At 37.2% G+C, this 17,931-nt stretch overlaps 1 protein-coding gene across 1 annotated transcript in view; it reads right to left on the bottom strand.

Moving 5' to 3' along the window:
* Positions 1 to 17,931, bottom strand: part of LOC149028096 (uncharacterized) — a 28,035-nt gene that overhangs the window by 9,132 nt on the left and 972 nt on the right. The window contains exons 3-7 of the mRNA XM_089168492.1: positions 12,199 to 12,504; positions 5,433 to 5,591; positions 4,484 to 4,624; positions 4,332 to 4,388; positions 52 to 190 (exon numbers count right to left, since the gene is read on the bottom strand). Of these exons, the coding sequence (XP_089024618.1) occupies positions 52 to 190; positions 4,332 to 4,388; positions 4,484 to 4,624; positions 5,433 to 5,591; positions 12,199 to 12,504 (802 nt within the window). The remainder of the gene's footprint in view (positions 1 to 51; positions 191 to 4,331; positions 4,389 to 4,483; positions 4,625 to 5,432; positions 5,592 to 12,198; positions 12,505 to 17,931) is intronic.

The raw sequence follows: 17,931 nt of genomic DNA, 5'->3' as shown, positions 1-17,931 counted from the left end.
ATGCAATCATGTTAAGAACCGTTATAAAAAGTATCAGATTACTACACTTACCCTCTTTGGACTTAATAACTTGCTGCATGGACTGAACAATATCTTGAAGTAGTGGCACTCCAATCAAATAATTTATTGGTTTACCATAACCCTTGAGCATAAACAACTCCAGATCATCTGTCCACTCCAGTAAAGCAATCTGTACATGTACGCATCTCCCAGTGTAAGTATTAGAGTTTCAACAATGAACAGTTAGTTAAAATCAAAATCTGCAAGCACTATTATAAAACATTTAGATGGATGGTGCCTGCAGTGATGTTCATCTCTGCTTTTGCTACTTTCTAGACTTTTACTACTGCTATTGCCGTTGCAATTTCCTATATATTTTATGGTGCTTATATTGTTAAATAGATTTCTTCTTTATAAATATTTCACTATTGCTGATTGTCTGAATTTCTCTCTGATTTTTGTGATGGTGGGTCTGTGTAAGTCCAATCTGGTGCTGGAACTAAAGAATCTCTTTTTATAGCCTTTCTTCACTGCTACAACAGAAAGAACATTTTCTTTGTGCGTCGCAATTTGTTGCACTTGAGTGTGGTTTCTGGTCACTGGCTTCTACTTCTCTGATATTCAGTTTGTCCTGTTGGTTATCTATGTGCTGGTTGCTTCAAGCTACATAAATCCAGCTTGAGGACAGTGTTAAGAATATTGTGTTATATTGTTTACTAAGAATCTAAATAGTAGAACTTTATTATTTATGCTACTGGTTTAAGTTTATGTGAGGGCATACAAGAACCAAAGGTGTACTTGTATATTGTAATCTTGACTAATATTAGGTTTTTGCAAATCTTATTGCCACCAATAGCTGAGTACATAGAAAATTTTTTGAGGGAAACTCAAGTTTTGACTAGGTGAAAATGGAAAACCTAGGTGGGAAACTGGGAAATTTTGAGGAAACTTAGGACTTTTTAGTGCAAGTTTCGACAGATTTTAGGGAATATTTTAGGGTGGGACTCTGCATTTAAGCTAATTAGAGTATAAAGAACATATTGGCTGTATTTTGCTAAAAAATTCAGTGTAGATATATCATTTAATGTACATAACATCAATGTAGAGTTGTCCGAGAAGTACACTATAAACTTAACTACTTAGGTTCATAACATTTAATATATAATTTCTAACTTTAAAACATCAAATACAAAGTAAATTGACAATAAAAGGAAAGTACAACTTAGTGCCAAGAGGAGTGCCTCGGTGAATCAATCTTGTGAGCCGAGCAGTACTATGCATGTAATATCCTCTCCTCCAACCAACGAACATAGACATCCCATGAAATTTTATGCCTATGGTTGTCAAGGTAATCGACAATTGTATCTTTATAAGTCTGGTCATCAACATGCCTAAGATAACCAGTTTGAGGAAATAAACAATTTGGATAGGGAAGTCCTGATGGAGGGTGTATTTGGGGAAACATGAAAGAAACAAAAAAATTAAAAGTATGGGAAAGCTACGAAACTTGCAGAGTTGCAGGAAAAAATCCTAGTTGTCCACGAAATTTCCCAAGTTTCCTCGAAATTTCCCAAGTTTCCACGAAATTTCCCATGTTTCCCACGAAATTTGGGAATTTTTCTCTCATGAACCAACTAGTCTAGCTAGGTTGAACCAAGTTTCAACAAGTTTCAACAAGTTTCGATCAAAACTTGGGATTTTTTTTTGTCCCCTAGTTTTTTGTTTTGAGGTTCCCAAAATGGAAAATTTGATGGAAATTTTCGCAAGTTTCGATGAAATTTTGTTCCATGGCTGAGTATTTTCTCTTCTAATCAGTAGTCTCCCTCTCTAGCTTTTTTTGAATTCTTCTGTCAATTTCTTTTTCTCCCTCTAAGTTTCTCAGTATTGTTGACTTAGAATATAGAATAACCGCTAATTTTGAGTAGCTCCAACACATTATAAGTCATGAGAAAATTGTTTGATAGGGCAACAGAGGCCTTATTGTGCTCCAGTATGGCCTGCAGTATGGAGTGAATTGATCTAAATTGAAGGAGCTAAACTCGCTAGGGATTAGTCATGTGTTCTAAGGTAGGCAACGTAGAAGTAATGGACACAAACCATAGACAACAACACGATGATCCGATGACAAAACATAGTATGGCTGAGTCTGAAAATCAAATAAGAGAATCAAATGGTCAGATAAAGATGAAATTTGGATCAGATGATCCTCTTAGTGGGAAGATAAATCCTCCAAAAACCAAAGAAACTCAAGAGTGTCCGCAACGAGTAACAACACAACAGAATTAGAAACAATTAGTGACACACTAAAACTTAAACAGGTTTGGCAACTAAATAAATAACTGATATAATTTCCAATCAACTAGTTTGTTGAACATCTAATTAAAGACATAAAGGGGCGAAATTGTAGGAACGATATACTAGAAGAGGGAGTCAGTCCAAGTATTAATTGCTAAAGTGGCAAGTCAAACCCTGGATCTAGAAACATCAAGTAACAAACCAGTACCCAGACCCTGGAAAGACGGGAGAATAGTGAGTATTTGACGGTCAAAATACTAGGGAACTAGGGTGCATGCACACGCATGCCTGGCCTGATAACAGATTTAACAGATCAGAAAAATCTTGATCCATGGAACCTATCAAAAGATCATTAACCAAGGAAAGCCCAAAAAACAGTATCAGTATTACCTGGATCTCATTGACAGAACAGAAATAGGGAAAAAGATGGAAGAAGAAGCAAAAGGATAGCAGGACATGACCTTGGAATTACCACCAAGATCAGCTGGAGCAGGTTCAACACCTATGTAGGCAATACCACCTAGAGTTGCCGCTGCTTCATCAGTACCATACACCACAGTGGAGAACACACTGTTTTTCCATTGGCAAAATTGTGGATCTGGTGGCCTGTGGCCCTTCCTCATCATTTATAGTGAGCACGACACCAATGCAAGAACAGAAACTCCCTGTAACATGGAGAGGAACTCCAAAGCGAAGCAAGTGTTTTTTTACTTATTTTTATTTTTAGAGGATTAGTGGGTCAAGTCAGCAATCGGCAATGGGGAAAGAAAAAAAGAACCTAGCCAAACCCTTTTCGTGGATTTTTTTATTTTTTATTTATTTTTAGACTGACAAAAGAAGCAGAAATAGCTATGTAGCCTAATATTTTCCAAGTAGCATATCAAGGATAGCAACAAATAAAACAGTAAAGAATTGGAAACTCAAATATATCAGCAGCTTCTAGTTTTCCCATTCCACTTGTCCACATGGACTCTGTAAATCCATGTAAAAGGTAACATGTGAACAGTTTTCTTCCTTGAACTGCACTAGCCTAAAATAACACTAGGAGAAGTGGTGAGGAAAGACATGCATTCATCACTTAGTACCATAACAAGTATAGCTTTCAATAGAGTTGCTGAGAAGTAAAGGGTCCATGTAACCGATCCCCATTTAGTTTGGTAAGGCTGAATTTGAGTTGAGTTGTCATATAATCAGAGAATGATAGAAGTTAACTTAAGCATTATACTGCCAGCTCTTTTTAATATAATAATCTCTTTATGAGCTTCTATATTTAAAGAACACCGGGTGGATGCTAAGTCCCACTAGTCCACTCTAAGTTTGGCTAAGAAAGAGATGGATCTACAGCACAGCGTTAGTACACTTTTGAAGAGAGGCTGATAGGTGTGAATTGGGTATGACCACGCGTCATTTTTCTCACCTACTCCACCCAATCGTCATCCTTTCTGACTCTTTAACTCTGGATCTGGTACACCCTCGACCTACTCAAAACAACTCCCTTCTTTTCATTCCCTCTGACTCTCCTTCACCATCTCCTACTTCTTTCATAAATCAATGGACAGAGGAGCCCCCACCCCTCAAATAAAATAAAAAAAGAAAGAAAAAAAAAGTGAAAAAAAAGAGCAGTTCAACTCAGCTGTATCCCAGCAAAATGGGGTCAGCTACATGGGTCTAGCAACGAATAAATATTACAAGGATAGGACAACAACATTGTCAAAGGCTCAGCGAGATCCCACCAAAGTGGGGTTGGCTTCAGAGATCTGTGCTCTCCAGTCAGCTCTATTCAAGGTCAAATCTCAGACAAGGCTTGAGCTATGTATGTCTTTCCTGACAACTTCTCCAAGAGCCCATGACACCCTGGAAGTATGGAACCCAGAATGTTCCTGCCTATTGGATTCAAACAGGGAAGAGCAGAATTATACAGGTAACGCAGTTAATAACAAGCAATAGCTAAAGATTAAAGGAGGCATCTAATTGCAATTAAGAAAGCAAAGAGAAACAAGCAGGAAAAGATCAAAGATTGCCAACAGACAGCATACCTCAGAAGGGCTAAAAAGGCCACAAGCTTGATCGGTTATGTCCAATAATGATGCCTCCTACAAAGTTGAAAATGTGACTTGCTGGAAGAGACTGTAAGAAGATTTTTATATATATATATATATATATATATATATACTGAGGAGTATTTCACCTGCTTGCAAAGAAACCAGAGTGAAGCAGTATCCTTTCTCGTGAAATTCAACTGGTAGCGACTCACTAATGCGTAAGTAATTTCATCTAGAAGAGGCTCCTTAAGTTTATCAAATGCAGGCTCCTGATATTTCTTGAATTCCTGCAAATTGCACAGAAAAGGAAAACTTCAATATACTCAATGGTAAAATTTGAATAGAAAACAACAAAGAAAATTCAGATAAATAAAATTTCTGAATTACATAGCCCTATGCTTCTTAGGAGATGATTTTTTTATTTAATAGCATCAACATAAGAGTTACTAATCTAGTTGAAAGCTATCCTTTGTACAAAAGCAAGGGCACAAGCAACAAGATAGGCGTTGTGACTTTGTACTTTCAAGTTTCAAGGATAAATGAGATGCAAAAAGGAAGTATTAATGTACAGATACTTGGAGGAAGAGGGGGGAGATTTAATTAAAAAATGTTCTCCTCTCCCTTTATGAAGGCCCCAACAACTTTTGAGGAACTACTTCTACCCAATTGTGCCCATGGGATTTTAGAAAAATTAGCAAAAGGAAAGAGGTAACCATTCAAACAACACTACCTTGCACTGTGGCAATATAGTGTACTGAAAAATGGCGAAAGAAGTAATGGAAAAATTAATCTGCTGGCCACAAAAGTAGAAAGGCTGGTTATGCAATTAACTTTCCATTGACATTTGGCCATGCAATTACTTTTCCTTGTTGGAGGCTTATAGAAAGAAAATTGACAGTATCTTTCTTCCCTTCTTAAAAATGCAGAGATAAACCTAAAACTGGTTCCCTGTTCTTTTCAACAGTGAAAATCAAGCCTCAAGTTTTACCAGAAAAAGAAAAAGAAAAAAAAAATCAAGCCTTAAGTAGGAAGCATAAATAATTTAAGAATAAGCATATTCACACCCACAAGCATCCTATTGAAATATATACATACCTCGTAATTTTCACAGCAATCAAAAAATCTTAGCAGTATGTCACTAGTACTAGTCTCACTGGTTACAGCAAAAGCACGATCCCTTCCTGCTCCAAGATTTCCTCTTCCATTAAACAGCCCAATACCAAATGCCACAGCACTTGCAGAAGTCCGAGGAACCTGTTTCCATAAACAAAAAGATGCAGAACGTTATGCACTCTAAATATTATAGAGAAACTACACCAACCACCAAGTTAAATGCTATGTGGATATCCCTAGGCTATTCAAAGTACATATAACACATACAATTTCTTTTTTTTGGATGAATAAAAAATTCATTACAAAAGGAGAGAAGGGGGGGAGAACACGACAGCCAAAGGGCAAAGCCCAACAGAGTTCGCAAGACCAAAGAAAATCAATGAGCACAACAATGGATTACAATTAAGAGAAATTATAAAATCAAGCCCAAAGACCCAAACACTATTTTTTTTTTTTTTTTTTCTGCTTCTTTTTCCTCGAGGGTGGGAGCTTGACTAAAAAGGAGAATCAGCAGGCTATTAAGTTTCCAAAGCTCTTTGGTCAGGGATTTAGGGCATTTTAGGGGTCTTAGGGTTTTAGGGATGGCACACTAGGCTCAGCTAGGATTCAGAGGTTTAGGGTGAATGAAATATAAAAACCTGAACTTTGTTTTTTAGCTTCTAGATTTGAATTCCAAAAGTCAAAAATTTTGGGAAATTAGGGCAGCAAAGGAATTAGGGCTTAGACTAGGATTTGGTTGGTCCAATAGGGCTGAAACTGGGATGGAAGGCCACTAGGGTTGGTGTGATGAGGTTCTTAAAGTTTGGGACAGATCTAACTGTTAGATTGGCAGAGATCTGACCTTGAATTTTGGGTCTTGAGAGAATTAAATTCAAGAAGAAAAAAAAAATTGGTGACATGGGAATTAGGGTTTAGGGGAAGAAGAAGGGATTCAGTTTTTCTAGGGTTTAAGGGGGTAGTTAGGGCTAAGTTTGGGACCCCTGAAGGGAATGGGATTTGGTGGAGAGGATTGGGAGCTAGCAAGTTTTAGGAATTTAAAAAATATCAAGTAGGTAAAAAAAGATTCAAGTAGTATCAAGTACATAAAATAAGAATCATAAGGAAGTCTTTCATTTCTCTATCATTATAAAGAATCCCATCTATACTATATTATCTATGGAACTCGAACCTGAACATTTATGATTCATTATTTCTATCTGATTGGCCCCTGTTTCTTATTTCAGCATAAGCACATTGATTTCCGCCTATTCTTATATCTTATACCCTTTCATGGAGGCGCATATTTTCACATCTAGAATTTTCATAAATTTACATATACAACATATATTACTGTCAAGAGTTAATTTCTTATTATTTAGATATTTAGATTCAAAAGAAGTAAGGATTAGAGGCTTGAAAAACAAGGATTAGGTTGCGCCATATATATGAAAGAGTATAGAATAATAATGTATTTGGAGACTCAAATACCATGACAAGGTCTAATAAGGAATTGGTTAGTTAATAGTTGAAATTTTTGTGAAGGATTCCTGTGAAATTCATTAACGCTTAGTCCATGTTGAGTAGACCTTGTTGTTGTGATAATTCTTAATTTATAAATTTAGGGGAGGGACTTATGTCACCACAAACAAAGACTAAAGCAAGTGTTAGATTTAAAGCTGGTGTTAAAGATTACAAATTGACTTATTACTCCTGACTATGAAACCAAGGATACGGATATCTTGGCAGCATTCCGGGTAACTCCTCAACTGGAGTTCCGCCTGAGGAAGCGGGGGCAGCGATAACTGCCGAATCTTCGACTGGTACATGAACAACTGTGTGGACCGATGGACTTATCAGCCTTGATCGTTACAAAGGACGATGCTACCACATTAAGCCAGTTGCTGGAGAAGAAAGTCAATATATAGCTTATGTAGCTTGTGGGTAATGTATTTGGGTTCAAAGCACTACATGCTCTACGTCTGGAGGATCTACAAATCCCTACCTCGTATGTTAAAACTTTCCAAGGCCCGCCTCATGGTATCCAAGTTGAAAGGGATAAATTGAACAAATATGGTCGACCCCTATTTGGGATGTACTATTAAACCAAAATTGGGGTTATCTGCTAAGAACTATGGTAGAGCAGTTTATGAATGTCTTCGCGGAGGACTTGATTTTACCAAGGATGATGAAAATGTCAACTCCCAACCATTTATGCGTTGGAGAGACCGTTTCTTATTTTGTGCCGAAGCAATTTATAAAGCACAAGCTGAAACGGGTGAAATCAAAGGACATTACTTGAATGCTACGGCGGGTACATGTGAAGAAATTATCAAAAGGGCTGTATTTGCCAGAGAATTGGGAGTTCCTATCATAATACACGACTACTTCACGAGGGGATTCATTGCAAATACAAGCTTATCTCATTATTGCCGAGATAATGACCTACTTCTTCACATCCATCGTGCAATGCATGCAGTTATTGATAGACAAAAGATTCATGGTATGCACTTTCATGTACTAGCTAAAGCGTTATGTATGTTTGGGGGAGATCATATTCACGCCGGTACCGTAGTAGGTAAACTTGAAGGGGAAAGAGAAATTACCTTGGGCTTTGTTGATTTACTACATGATGGTTTTATTGAAAAAGACCAATAGTCCGCCACCACGAACCCTAGTTAGATTCAGACATGATACACTTTTTAGTTATTGGGAGAACCCAAGTACTCTCTTTCAGATCTGTGAAACAACTCTCGGAGATTTTTTCCCTTTTGGAAGATACAGAAGCGAAACAATTAACCAATTGATATTGGAAGACCCAAAAGATTCTTCCAATGTATCACGTCTGGGTCCAACGGAATTCATAGGTATAGGAAGAAGCCCCATCAAATAGAGATTTTTTCTTTCGACCATATTTCGATTGTTAATACGATATAGAAGGACCGCTACTACAAGTAGTACTACACCTTTGATCGTGAAATATCGATTGCTTGTTGAACCCTGTGAATCGCGTGAAAGTAGGATACTCCAAATTCGGGGGTTATAGAGTTTCATAAAATGTTCTTGGTGGAAAAAATGGTGAGTGAAAGATCTGTGGTGAGGAAGAAGAGATGCCATAGGGATGGGAAAAGGAGAAGAAAATGGGGGAATGGTAGGGGAATAAGAGAGGGTTTGGGGATGTTTACTCACTAGATTAGTAGGATGCGGATGAGACTAAATGAACGAGAAATGACCAACCTAGCTGCTATAAGCCCATCCTGTGCTGGAAACTCCCAGGACCCTGTCCTAATCTCAATCTCCTCCAACCAAGTTTTAGTTCAACCAAAACTTATTTGTTTACATGTCTTGGGTAATATTTGTAGCCTACATTGAAGGACTCATACTTGAACTCAACTTTGTAAGCAAAACAAATAAGAACTTCTAAAATAACTAGGACTCTTCCTTATCTCAACCCATAGTGATTCAAATTACACAATAGAAGTAGGACCAGACTCCTAGTGAAATTTAGACAACTAAAGGAATTCTACTTTAAATAGAACTCCTAACTAGAGGATTCTAACAACTTACAAGGACTGACTCAATTGACAAAATAAAGTTAAGACTACAGTCCCAGTAAAATTCTACATCTAATAGAACCAACTTACACTAAACTAGGGCTGTCCAAAGTGACAAAAATACCCTTGTTGATGAAAAATACTCCACACTGCTAGGTTGGGCTGTATGGTGCTGGGCAGCAACCCTAATGTGTTTGGTAACAATCTTTCCTGAGAATGGCACTCTTTTCCAAAATCATATTTTTGCGTTCTCATCAAGGAACGGTAGTCTAAGCACAATTTTGGCTGTTCGGTAGAACCTGTGCTCAAAATGTTTGAGAACTGTGAAACAAATTGGTGTTTGGAATTTATGTTCTTAAGAATGACTTGTATGACAACAGATGTCGTTAAGGCATTAATACATATACGAAATAAACCCAAAAAACTTCAAAGTCTAATACAATGAATCATTTTTTAACATTTAAAATACAAAAAACCAAAATAAGATATTATTGTTGCCCCCTTGTACTAAAGCTTAATTACTACTAGAACCCTACTCTTTATAAAATTACAATTGCCCCCTCACTTCTAATGTTGTTGAGAGGCTGTTAGGATTGGATGTGTAATGTCCGTTGTGCCCTTCATTAGAATTAAGAAGCCACAAGACGAAACTACCCTCGTTTAGAAAAACCATATGAAATACTAACTTGTTGCCCTTATATTCTTGTCATTTGGACCTCAAAGAGTCGGGTCCTGATGAGATGAATAAATAGTAATAAAATTTAGGAAATTTTTGGGAATTTTGAAAAATGCAATGATGTCACGTCATCAATTAATTAAAATAGCTTAAGAATAGAGGCATCAGTAATTTTAGACAAAGTCTAAGGTTAGATTAGTAATTTCAAAAACTATACGGGATAAGGCAATAATTAAGCTATAGTTTGGGAGGGGGCCAATAGTAATTAGCCCTTGTTTAAAATCTTTAATATTTTCTAGTGATAGCAGGAAGGACTAGAATCATGTGTGAAGGAAATTTAAGTCGAGCTTGATCCCTTTTCCTTTCCAATGAGAGTTGCTTCTTGATCTTGAGAACAACGAAACATGTCAGTATTGTTTTGCAAAAAGCCTTCTCAAGCACAAAATTGGATTGGTTCGTTTCTTGATAATGATAAAACAACCTGATTTGCCAAACGCATTTTGATCATTTTCCAATGCTCTAAAAAGTATAGAACATAAAAAACAGTTGTCTGGCCTGTTACCAAACGCGCTCTAATTCTTCTTTCGACCCTTGGTCCTCTCTTGGGATTGCCTTGGAATTTCACATCAATATGGCGTCTGCTCATAGGGATATACTGGCAACACCAACAAGTCACAATGCCTAAAGGCCCTTAAGATTTGACTCTTCACTCTAAGATGACCTAAATAGCTACACACTAGGATAGGTTACCTAAGCATGTAGATGAAGCCATTTATAGGACAGTTTTGGAGGACTATGCTCATTTCTTTCCCAAATGAGGTGGCATGCATTTGTGCAAAGGCACTATCCAACTATAAGGGGACTCAATCTATTAGCAATTTGTAGACAGCATCGTATTTGTTGGCACATAGGAAACTTGGGAAATGGTTTCCCCTGTACTCCATAGCTTGTACTACTTCCATAAATAATAGATTAGTGTTATGTTTCTTCATATATGGTGCATTTACTTGTTCTACTTGCCTATTTTGTCTTCCAGTATAAAATAATGTGCAGAGGCAACATTGCATGAAGTGTACGATCAAGGTTCAACAGTTAGTGCCAGCATAGGGTATAAATAATAACATTAGTAGGGGTGTAAACGGATCAGATTCGGATTGGATAGTGGTAATACCATATCCACATCCTATTATATTTGAACGGATTCAAATAATATCCTATCAGTTATCAGATGGATTCAATCGGATTCGGATGATAGTCGGATAGTTATTTTCTTAAGTAGATTCTTCTAACTTGGCATGAATACAAATTGAATACAAGTGTTCGACTACCAGTTGACATTTTTACCATTTTATTTGTGAGGGCTAGGTTTGAAATTTTAGAATTTAGCAACTTCCGTAGTTACTTCTTACAAGAAAATCTAGAAAAATAATCACATATCTCATGTAAAAAATTTATAAAAATAAGAAAACAAATCCAAGTAATTTAATCGTATAACTTTATCAGACGGATAATAATCAGTCGGAAAGGGGTACACCATATCCGCATCCTATTAGTAATCGGATCGGATACCCCTAAATGAATGCCGATGCGAACTCAGAGGCGAATTTCGGTTGTCCATTTACACCCCTAGCTAAAACAAGGTCTCCCTGAAGTGTAGGAGTTCGGTATGCCTGTTTGTCCACTGGAATGGCCAACTGAAACAAACTGACCAGGTCCAGGAGTACACTGTTTCGTTGAAATTTGGCCAAAATTCTGATGTTTAGTTCATCAGTTTGACTGATATGATCTACAAAGATTTTTTTTTAAAAGTAGCCCTGAAACCAAGCTATCCCATTCAAAACTATAAACAATGATTTTAACAACAAGTGATCTGTGTAGAGCAATATATATATATATATATATATATATATATATATATATATATATATATATATATATATATATATATATATATATATATATATATATCTGTAAATAGCCTGACTTATTGATTGATATTTAGGAACTAATAACAGGTCCGAGCTTTGCATTCCCCCTGACCAAGCTCATTCTTTAGCCAATTTAACATGCTTTGATTGTGTCACTGCAACACAAACATACACATATCAAACATTCCAAACGTCATCGGATCTGGTAAGTCAGGTGTCAAAACACTCCTTCTCAAGCTTCTATAAGTAAATTAATTCATAAAATTCCACTTATTATGGTCAAGTCATAAAAAATAAACAGTAGAAACAGTGAACAGAAGAATCATGAGAGAGACAACAGATAAGATAACAGCATGGATGAGCACTGAGCATGAGTATTGGATTCATAACCCACACTAATGTCATCTTAAACAAATGAATTTCCTTAATCACTGCATGCCTACTTAGACAATCAGCACTACATGTCATACTGTGTAAATCTGATGCTGGGGACTATAATCAAAGCATTTACATAAAATAAAAGCACCTTCAGTGTTGCAGATATGTATAGATATAGATATTGCAGAAAGCTCCAAATTTAGTAACCTCATAGCATAAAAGAAGAGATGCAAAACCTGGGTTGCCTTAAACATAAATGTGTTTTGGTGATATTCTTCATCAAATAAACCAGGAAATCTTTCTCTCATTCTAACTGCAAGATGATACAACTCATCTTCTCCTTCACTGGTCAGTTCTCCACCATTCTGTATTCCTTTCCAGGGGGACTGCCATCCCCATAGCCAATCAGGGATTCTCTGCAACGATATATTGCCTTTTTCTGCCTCAGCTTTCACATCTCTTAGAAGAACTTCCAAATGATTGGCCAAATCATCCAACTGCTTTATATGGCCCTTGGTAGGAGACCGAGTTCCATGCCTTGCCTGCAAAACAGAATTAGGAACTTGAAATAACTTCTAGCAGTCATCTCATTAGGAAAAGCATCACCATACAAGAAGCCATAGGCATTAAGAAATGAGATTGATGCAGGTCTGCCACAGCGCCACCAACTTGCCCAACTTCCCTTTGAAATCAATTTAGGGTTGATAGATATGGGTGTTGAGCGTTTGTTCAGCAGGTTTATGTGGTCATGGGCCAATTCTATGGGCCCCATAAGTTTAGTGTTTAGGCCAAGTACAAAACTAAGTTCTTATTTTAGTTTTACTTGGTCTAGTTGTGTAAATTCTACCCAACTTTAAGTTATAAGGATTAAGGGGAAAATAGTAATCTGGGATATGATAAGGAGTCCTCTCAAGTTTAGGTATAACAGTCCTATTTGAATTTGGATTAGTATGTTGAGTGCAACTGGGAAAGTTAGTTTCTCAGTCCGAATGTCACTTGGAATTCTTATGTAAGGCTATAAATAAAGCCCCAAAGCATGTAATAGATTACAGATTTGAGAATACAGTTAAAAAAGAGTGTTGCTGCCTAAGAGCAAGGTGTTAGTAGAGCATCTCATCAGTGGTAAGGGATCTCCATGTGATCAAATAAGCAGCCTAGGTTTTAATTGAAGGTTTCTCCTTCGGCAGTGGTTGCAGCCTGCCTTCACTATTCCATCTCCATCTCAGCCCATTACCAGACTTGCATTACTGGTAAGTAACAAGTTACCACTAAATTCCATTCCCCTTCTCATATCATCTTTATTTTTTATTTTTTGAATCTTTTTGGATTTTTGGACTCATCGCCCTCAAATCTAGTGACCTTAGGATCCAATTTGACCCCATTCTGACCGCCCAATTTCAAGATATAGTTTTTTCTTGAATTTTTGTACTCCTCAAAACCCCCAAAATAAGAACCCTTATATCTTCTAATTTAGCCATTGAAACCCAACCAAACTTGGGGGATCATATCCCTATACCATTACCTACATTCATTTCAAGTTTCGCCCCATTCCCATAACTTTCCATCCCATATCTCAAGAACCAACTGCTATCATGTTAGATAATCCACCATTTAAAATTTTTCCAAAACGAACACCCATTATCCTTGATATTCCTCCATATTGATTGATCCAATCAGGGAAATATGACCAATAGTTTAAATCCAATTAAGGTCATATGCATAATCCACCCCATAGCCCACCAAAATTTCAAGAAACCCTTATTGGGTTCTAGAACTAGCCTTCATTCACTTGAGGCTACATCAGAGAGGCAATCGCCTATTGCCATCTATCATTAGGCTCTCAAAATGGAATAAGTGAGAAGTTGCACAACCATGAAGAACAAAAGCAAAACACACTCATAACAGCAAGGGACTTACTGTGGTTCGGAAAAATTGCCTACATCCACCCGCGAAAACAAGAGATCTCACTATCACCTAAAAACCACTCTAGACCACTCTCCACCTTACAAAGTGTTACCCTTTGCTTGACTTCCCTGGGTTATCCCACAGACAATATTTATAGGGAAACTCAATACCCCAATCCCCATATAATTAGAACTCTAACAACATTACAAGTAATTGACCCAAAACCGGTTCCAATTACGATTACAATCAACCTCTAATTATATGGACCTACATAATAAAAGAGACACCACAACCATGAAGAACACAAGCAAAACACACTTATAACAGCAAAGGACTTACTATGTTCAGCAAAATTGCCTACATCCACCTGAGAAAACAAGAGATCTCACTATTACCTAAAAACCTCTCTAGACCACTCTCCACCTTACAAAGTGTCACCCTTTGCTTCACTTCCCTAGGTTATCCCACATAGGCAATATTTATAGGAAAACTCAATACTCCAATCCCCATATAATTATAACTCTAACACCTATACAAGTAATTGACCCAAAACCAATTACAATTACAATCTAAGTCTAATTATATGGACCTACATAATATAAGACACACCCAAACTCAACAATCTCCACCTTGGCTTAAATTCTGCAAACTACCTTAAAGAAGACCAATGTTGATGTCTAATATGTAATCGCCTTTGTCTCAAAGTATCCACCATAATTTATAGCATGGCCTACCTTTCCTAAATGCCATAACCTAAACCAACATGGCTCACACCCCCACCTGGAGTGTCCTGTACAACTCATCGCCACCGTACAAATGATGTGGCACTACCTCTCCTATTGAGGTAACCTGCTCCAAGAGATAACCACCATTTACCAAAATCGAAGCGAAAGTCACCAACTTCTTTCCATATTTGCTCTTATTTGACGCCTAAACAGCCTGAAACCTCTTTCCACCTGTACCCCTTACCTGAGTTTCAACTAGAGCTCCACCTATTTCAATACACTCTATAAGCCTATACAATTCAAAACCATCTATCCCCTGCAACACAACCATGAACCCTCTTGAAACCTTGACAACTCTACCTTCATATGAACATATAAAACCTTTAGAATAACAAGTTCTTAATAACATTAGGTTCTTCCTTAGATCCGGCATACGCTTAACCCTAATCAAAGTTTGCACAATCCCATCAAACATGCGAATCCATTCAATCCCAATCCCAACAACTTTTCTTTTGCATTATTTGCAATTCTAAAGTACCACACTCACATGCATGATATATAAAATGATCCTTGACAAAACACATGTGAAACAAACAACCAAAATCTAAACTCCAATTTGAAGTATCCAAACTTGATGATGTAGTTAGAAGGAATCCCCTCTTTCGTCACTCCAAAACCTATTTAAGACAATAGTAGATCATATTTTATCCTCCTCTTCCTTCTTTTTCGTATTTTCCTTATGCCTTGGATAATCTCTCTTTATATTACCTTCCTCTTTGTAAAAAGAACAAATTATTTAAATTATTTTGTGACCAGTAGACTTTAAATGCCCCTAGAATTGCCATACCCTTCCAATCCCCCATTTGATCTTCTTCTACCATAACCACCCCTTACAGCCAAGGCATTACTCTCATTTGACACCCAAACACCGCTATCTTTCAACTGTGTATCAGCCGTCAGGAAACTTCAAGTATCCTCACCAAATGATAATGTAGTCACAATGTGATCAAATGATTAAGGTAATGATGCCAACAGGAGTAATGCCTTGTCCTCAATCTTTGATCTCCTCATCAAGAGTCGACAACTATGTCAAAATCCTATTCAACTCATCCAAGTGCTCATCAAACTTTGCTCCCTTTGACAACCAAAGACCATATAATTGTTTCTTCAAAAACAACTGATTTGTCAATGATTCGGATTTATACATGCTCTCTAGTTTAGCCCAAACTTCCTCTGGATTCGCCAACCCAATGAACTCACAAAGAATATTATCTGTAAGATATAATTGGATTATATTATTCACTCAATCCCTCAACTCTTACCACTCACCATCCTTCATCATCTATAGCTTTTCTAATTTCTTCCTAAGAGCCTTAATAGTCCCCTCCCACATAAGAATCCTTCACCTATTGTTGTCACAAGTTGAAAACATTGGAACCATTAAAAAGTTCTATGGAGAAATCTGTTGTCGTGGCACATTCCATTGACTAGCAAGCATATAATTTTCTTGCACTTTTTCTTTTGTGGGATTATCCACTTAGCACGTGGATGCCTCTTCTTGTAATTGCTAAAAGTGTAGTAATTCCTTTCCGTGTTAGTTGTGAGCCCGCACTTCCTCACCCGAAGAGAAAAAAAATGGATGTAGGTCAGCGAGTCCTCCCTACACTAGCAACATTAGGTGTAGGTCAGGTGCAGGGACCCCCCCCCCTACATCAGCAATGAAGATTGTGGGTATAGTTATAGGCTACTTCAAATTTTAATTAGCCTATAAATTGTTTTATGTAAGTATTATTTTGAACTTTGATGCTTCGTGACCCGTGAGTTGGTGTTACTAATTCCCTCTCCCTCCCTCCTATGATTCACCTAAGATGTCCCATTCAATTTCCATTGAAGAGGCTTCAAGATTGTTGAACATTCTGCAAGTTGAAGGACTAATTCAAGCATTCCAAGGGGTGTTCTCAACAGTGAATTTCTTCTTCTTCTAGTCCTCCAAATCGCAATCCCCAATATTATTTGTTTCTTCCTATTTTCAATTTCCTTTAGCCATTAGAAACCTATCTCCAGCCCAAACTAGCAATTAGAATCCATCAAAAATCCATCCCATAGCCTATACATATCATCCCCTTCTTCTGATTAGGAATATACATCAAAATACCATCCAATATCTAAGGTCTTAATCCCTTTGCTTGAATTTTTATACTCCTGGAACCCCGAATTTCAAACTTAGATCTACACCAATCTAACCATTAGAACAGTCCCAAACTTTAGGATTCATCCCCATATACCATTACCTAAGTTCTGTCCAAGTTTTACCCCATTCTAATAACTTTTCATTCCATATCTCATGAACCCGCCCGTCTATCCATACAATCCATTACTTCAAATCTCTAAGAAACTATCCAACCACCATAGCCTATTTTCTTATCCTAGACCCCAAAATATTAAAGCCCTACAACCCTTACTTTTTGAGTTGAGATCCTAGAAAGTTGGCCCCTAGTTGAAACACTTAAAATTAGGGCTACATCAGCTCCATTCATAAGAAGGATATATCCATTTGGTTAAGGCTGGACAGACCCAAATTTGGTTTGGTAATTCTATTCCCTTGTGAGTTGTATCAGATAGTCCACAAACTCAATGTCTCTTTGAGGTTTGTGTTGATGAACATTGAAAATGTATTATTGTACTACCCTGAAATAGAAGTACCTGAGTTTTTTTTCTTTGTTTTTTTTGGGTCTTATTATCCCATTTTAGTATACAAGGTTTTCAGTTCCCTGATTTAGGATGTTGATTAGTTTTTAGGTTTCAAACTCAGAGACAGATGAACCGACCATAAACCAGGGAAAAATACTAATTCTGAGGTGAGGAACACCAAGTCCAATAGGAAGTGCACACATTCACAAAGAGCACTGTTATAGTCAGTATGCTTATACAAATGTTATCTGGACAGCTTAGCATAGAGTCCACGACCATGTAACCCCTTGCTTGTTATGCAAAAAATGCCAGAGTAGTGTTATATCAGTCGTAACACTTCATTTTTAATTACGGACTGCTGCATCTGTGTTATATCATAGCCCTGTTGGGGCAACATAGTTCATACAATTATGCAGTCCTACATTAAGGATGATGACAAATTGGAAAGCACAGCTTTAAAAGGATGGATTAATCCAGTGCCGCACGCTATTGTCTGGCTTACGCCATTTTTAACATCAGAACAAATGCTAATATACAGAGATTTCTACTTTTGAAGAAAAGAAAAAGTATCATGGGTTAGTCATACTCGTATTAGCAAGATAAGATGTCAAGAATCTTTTTCAGGCCAGTCATGCAACAGGTCAACAC

Source organism: Hakea prostrata, chromosome 1 (genome assembly GCF_041222555.1).
Source record: "Hakea prostrata isolate BN-2017 chromosome 1, UWA_Hpros_2, whole genome shotgun sequence".
Taxonomy (NCBI): Eukaryota; Viridiplantae; Streptophyta; class Magnoliopsida; order Proteales; family Proteaceae; genus Hakea; species Hakea prostrata.
The sequence above is the reverse complement of the archived record's forward strand: the minus strand, read 5'-3'. Positions and strand labels throughout refer to the sequence as shown.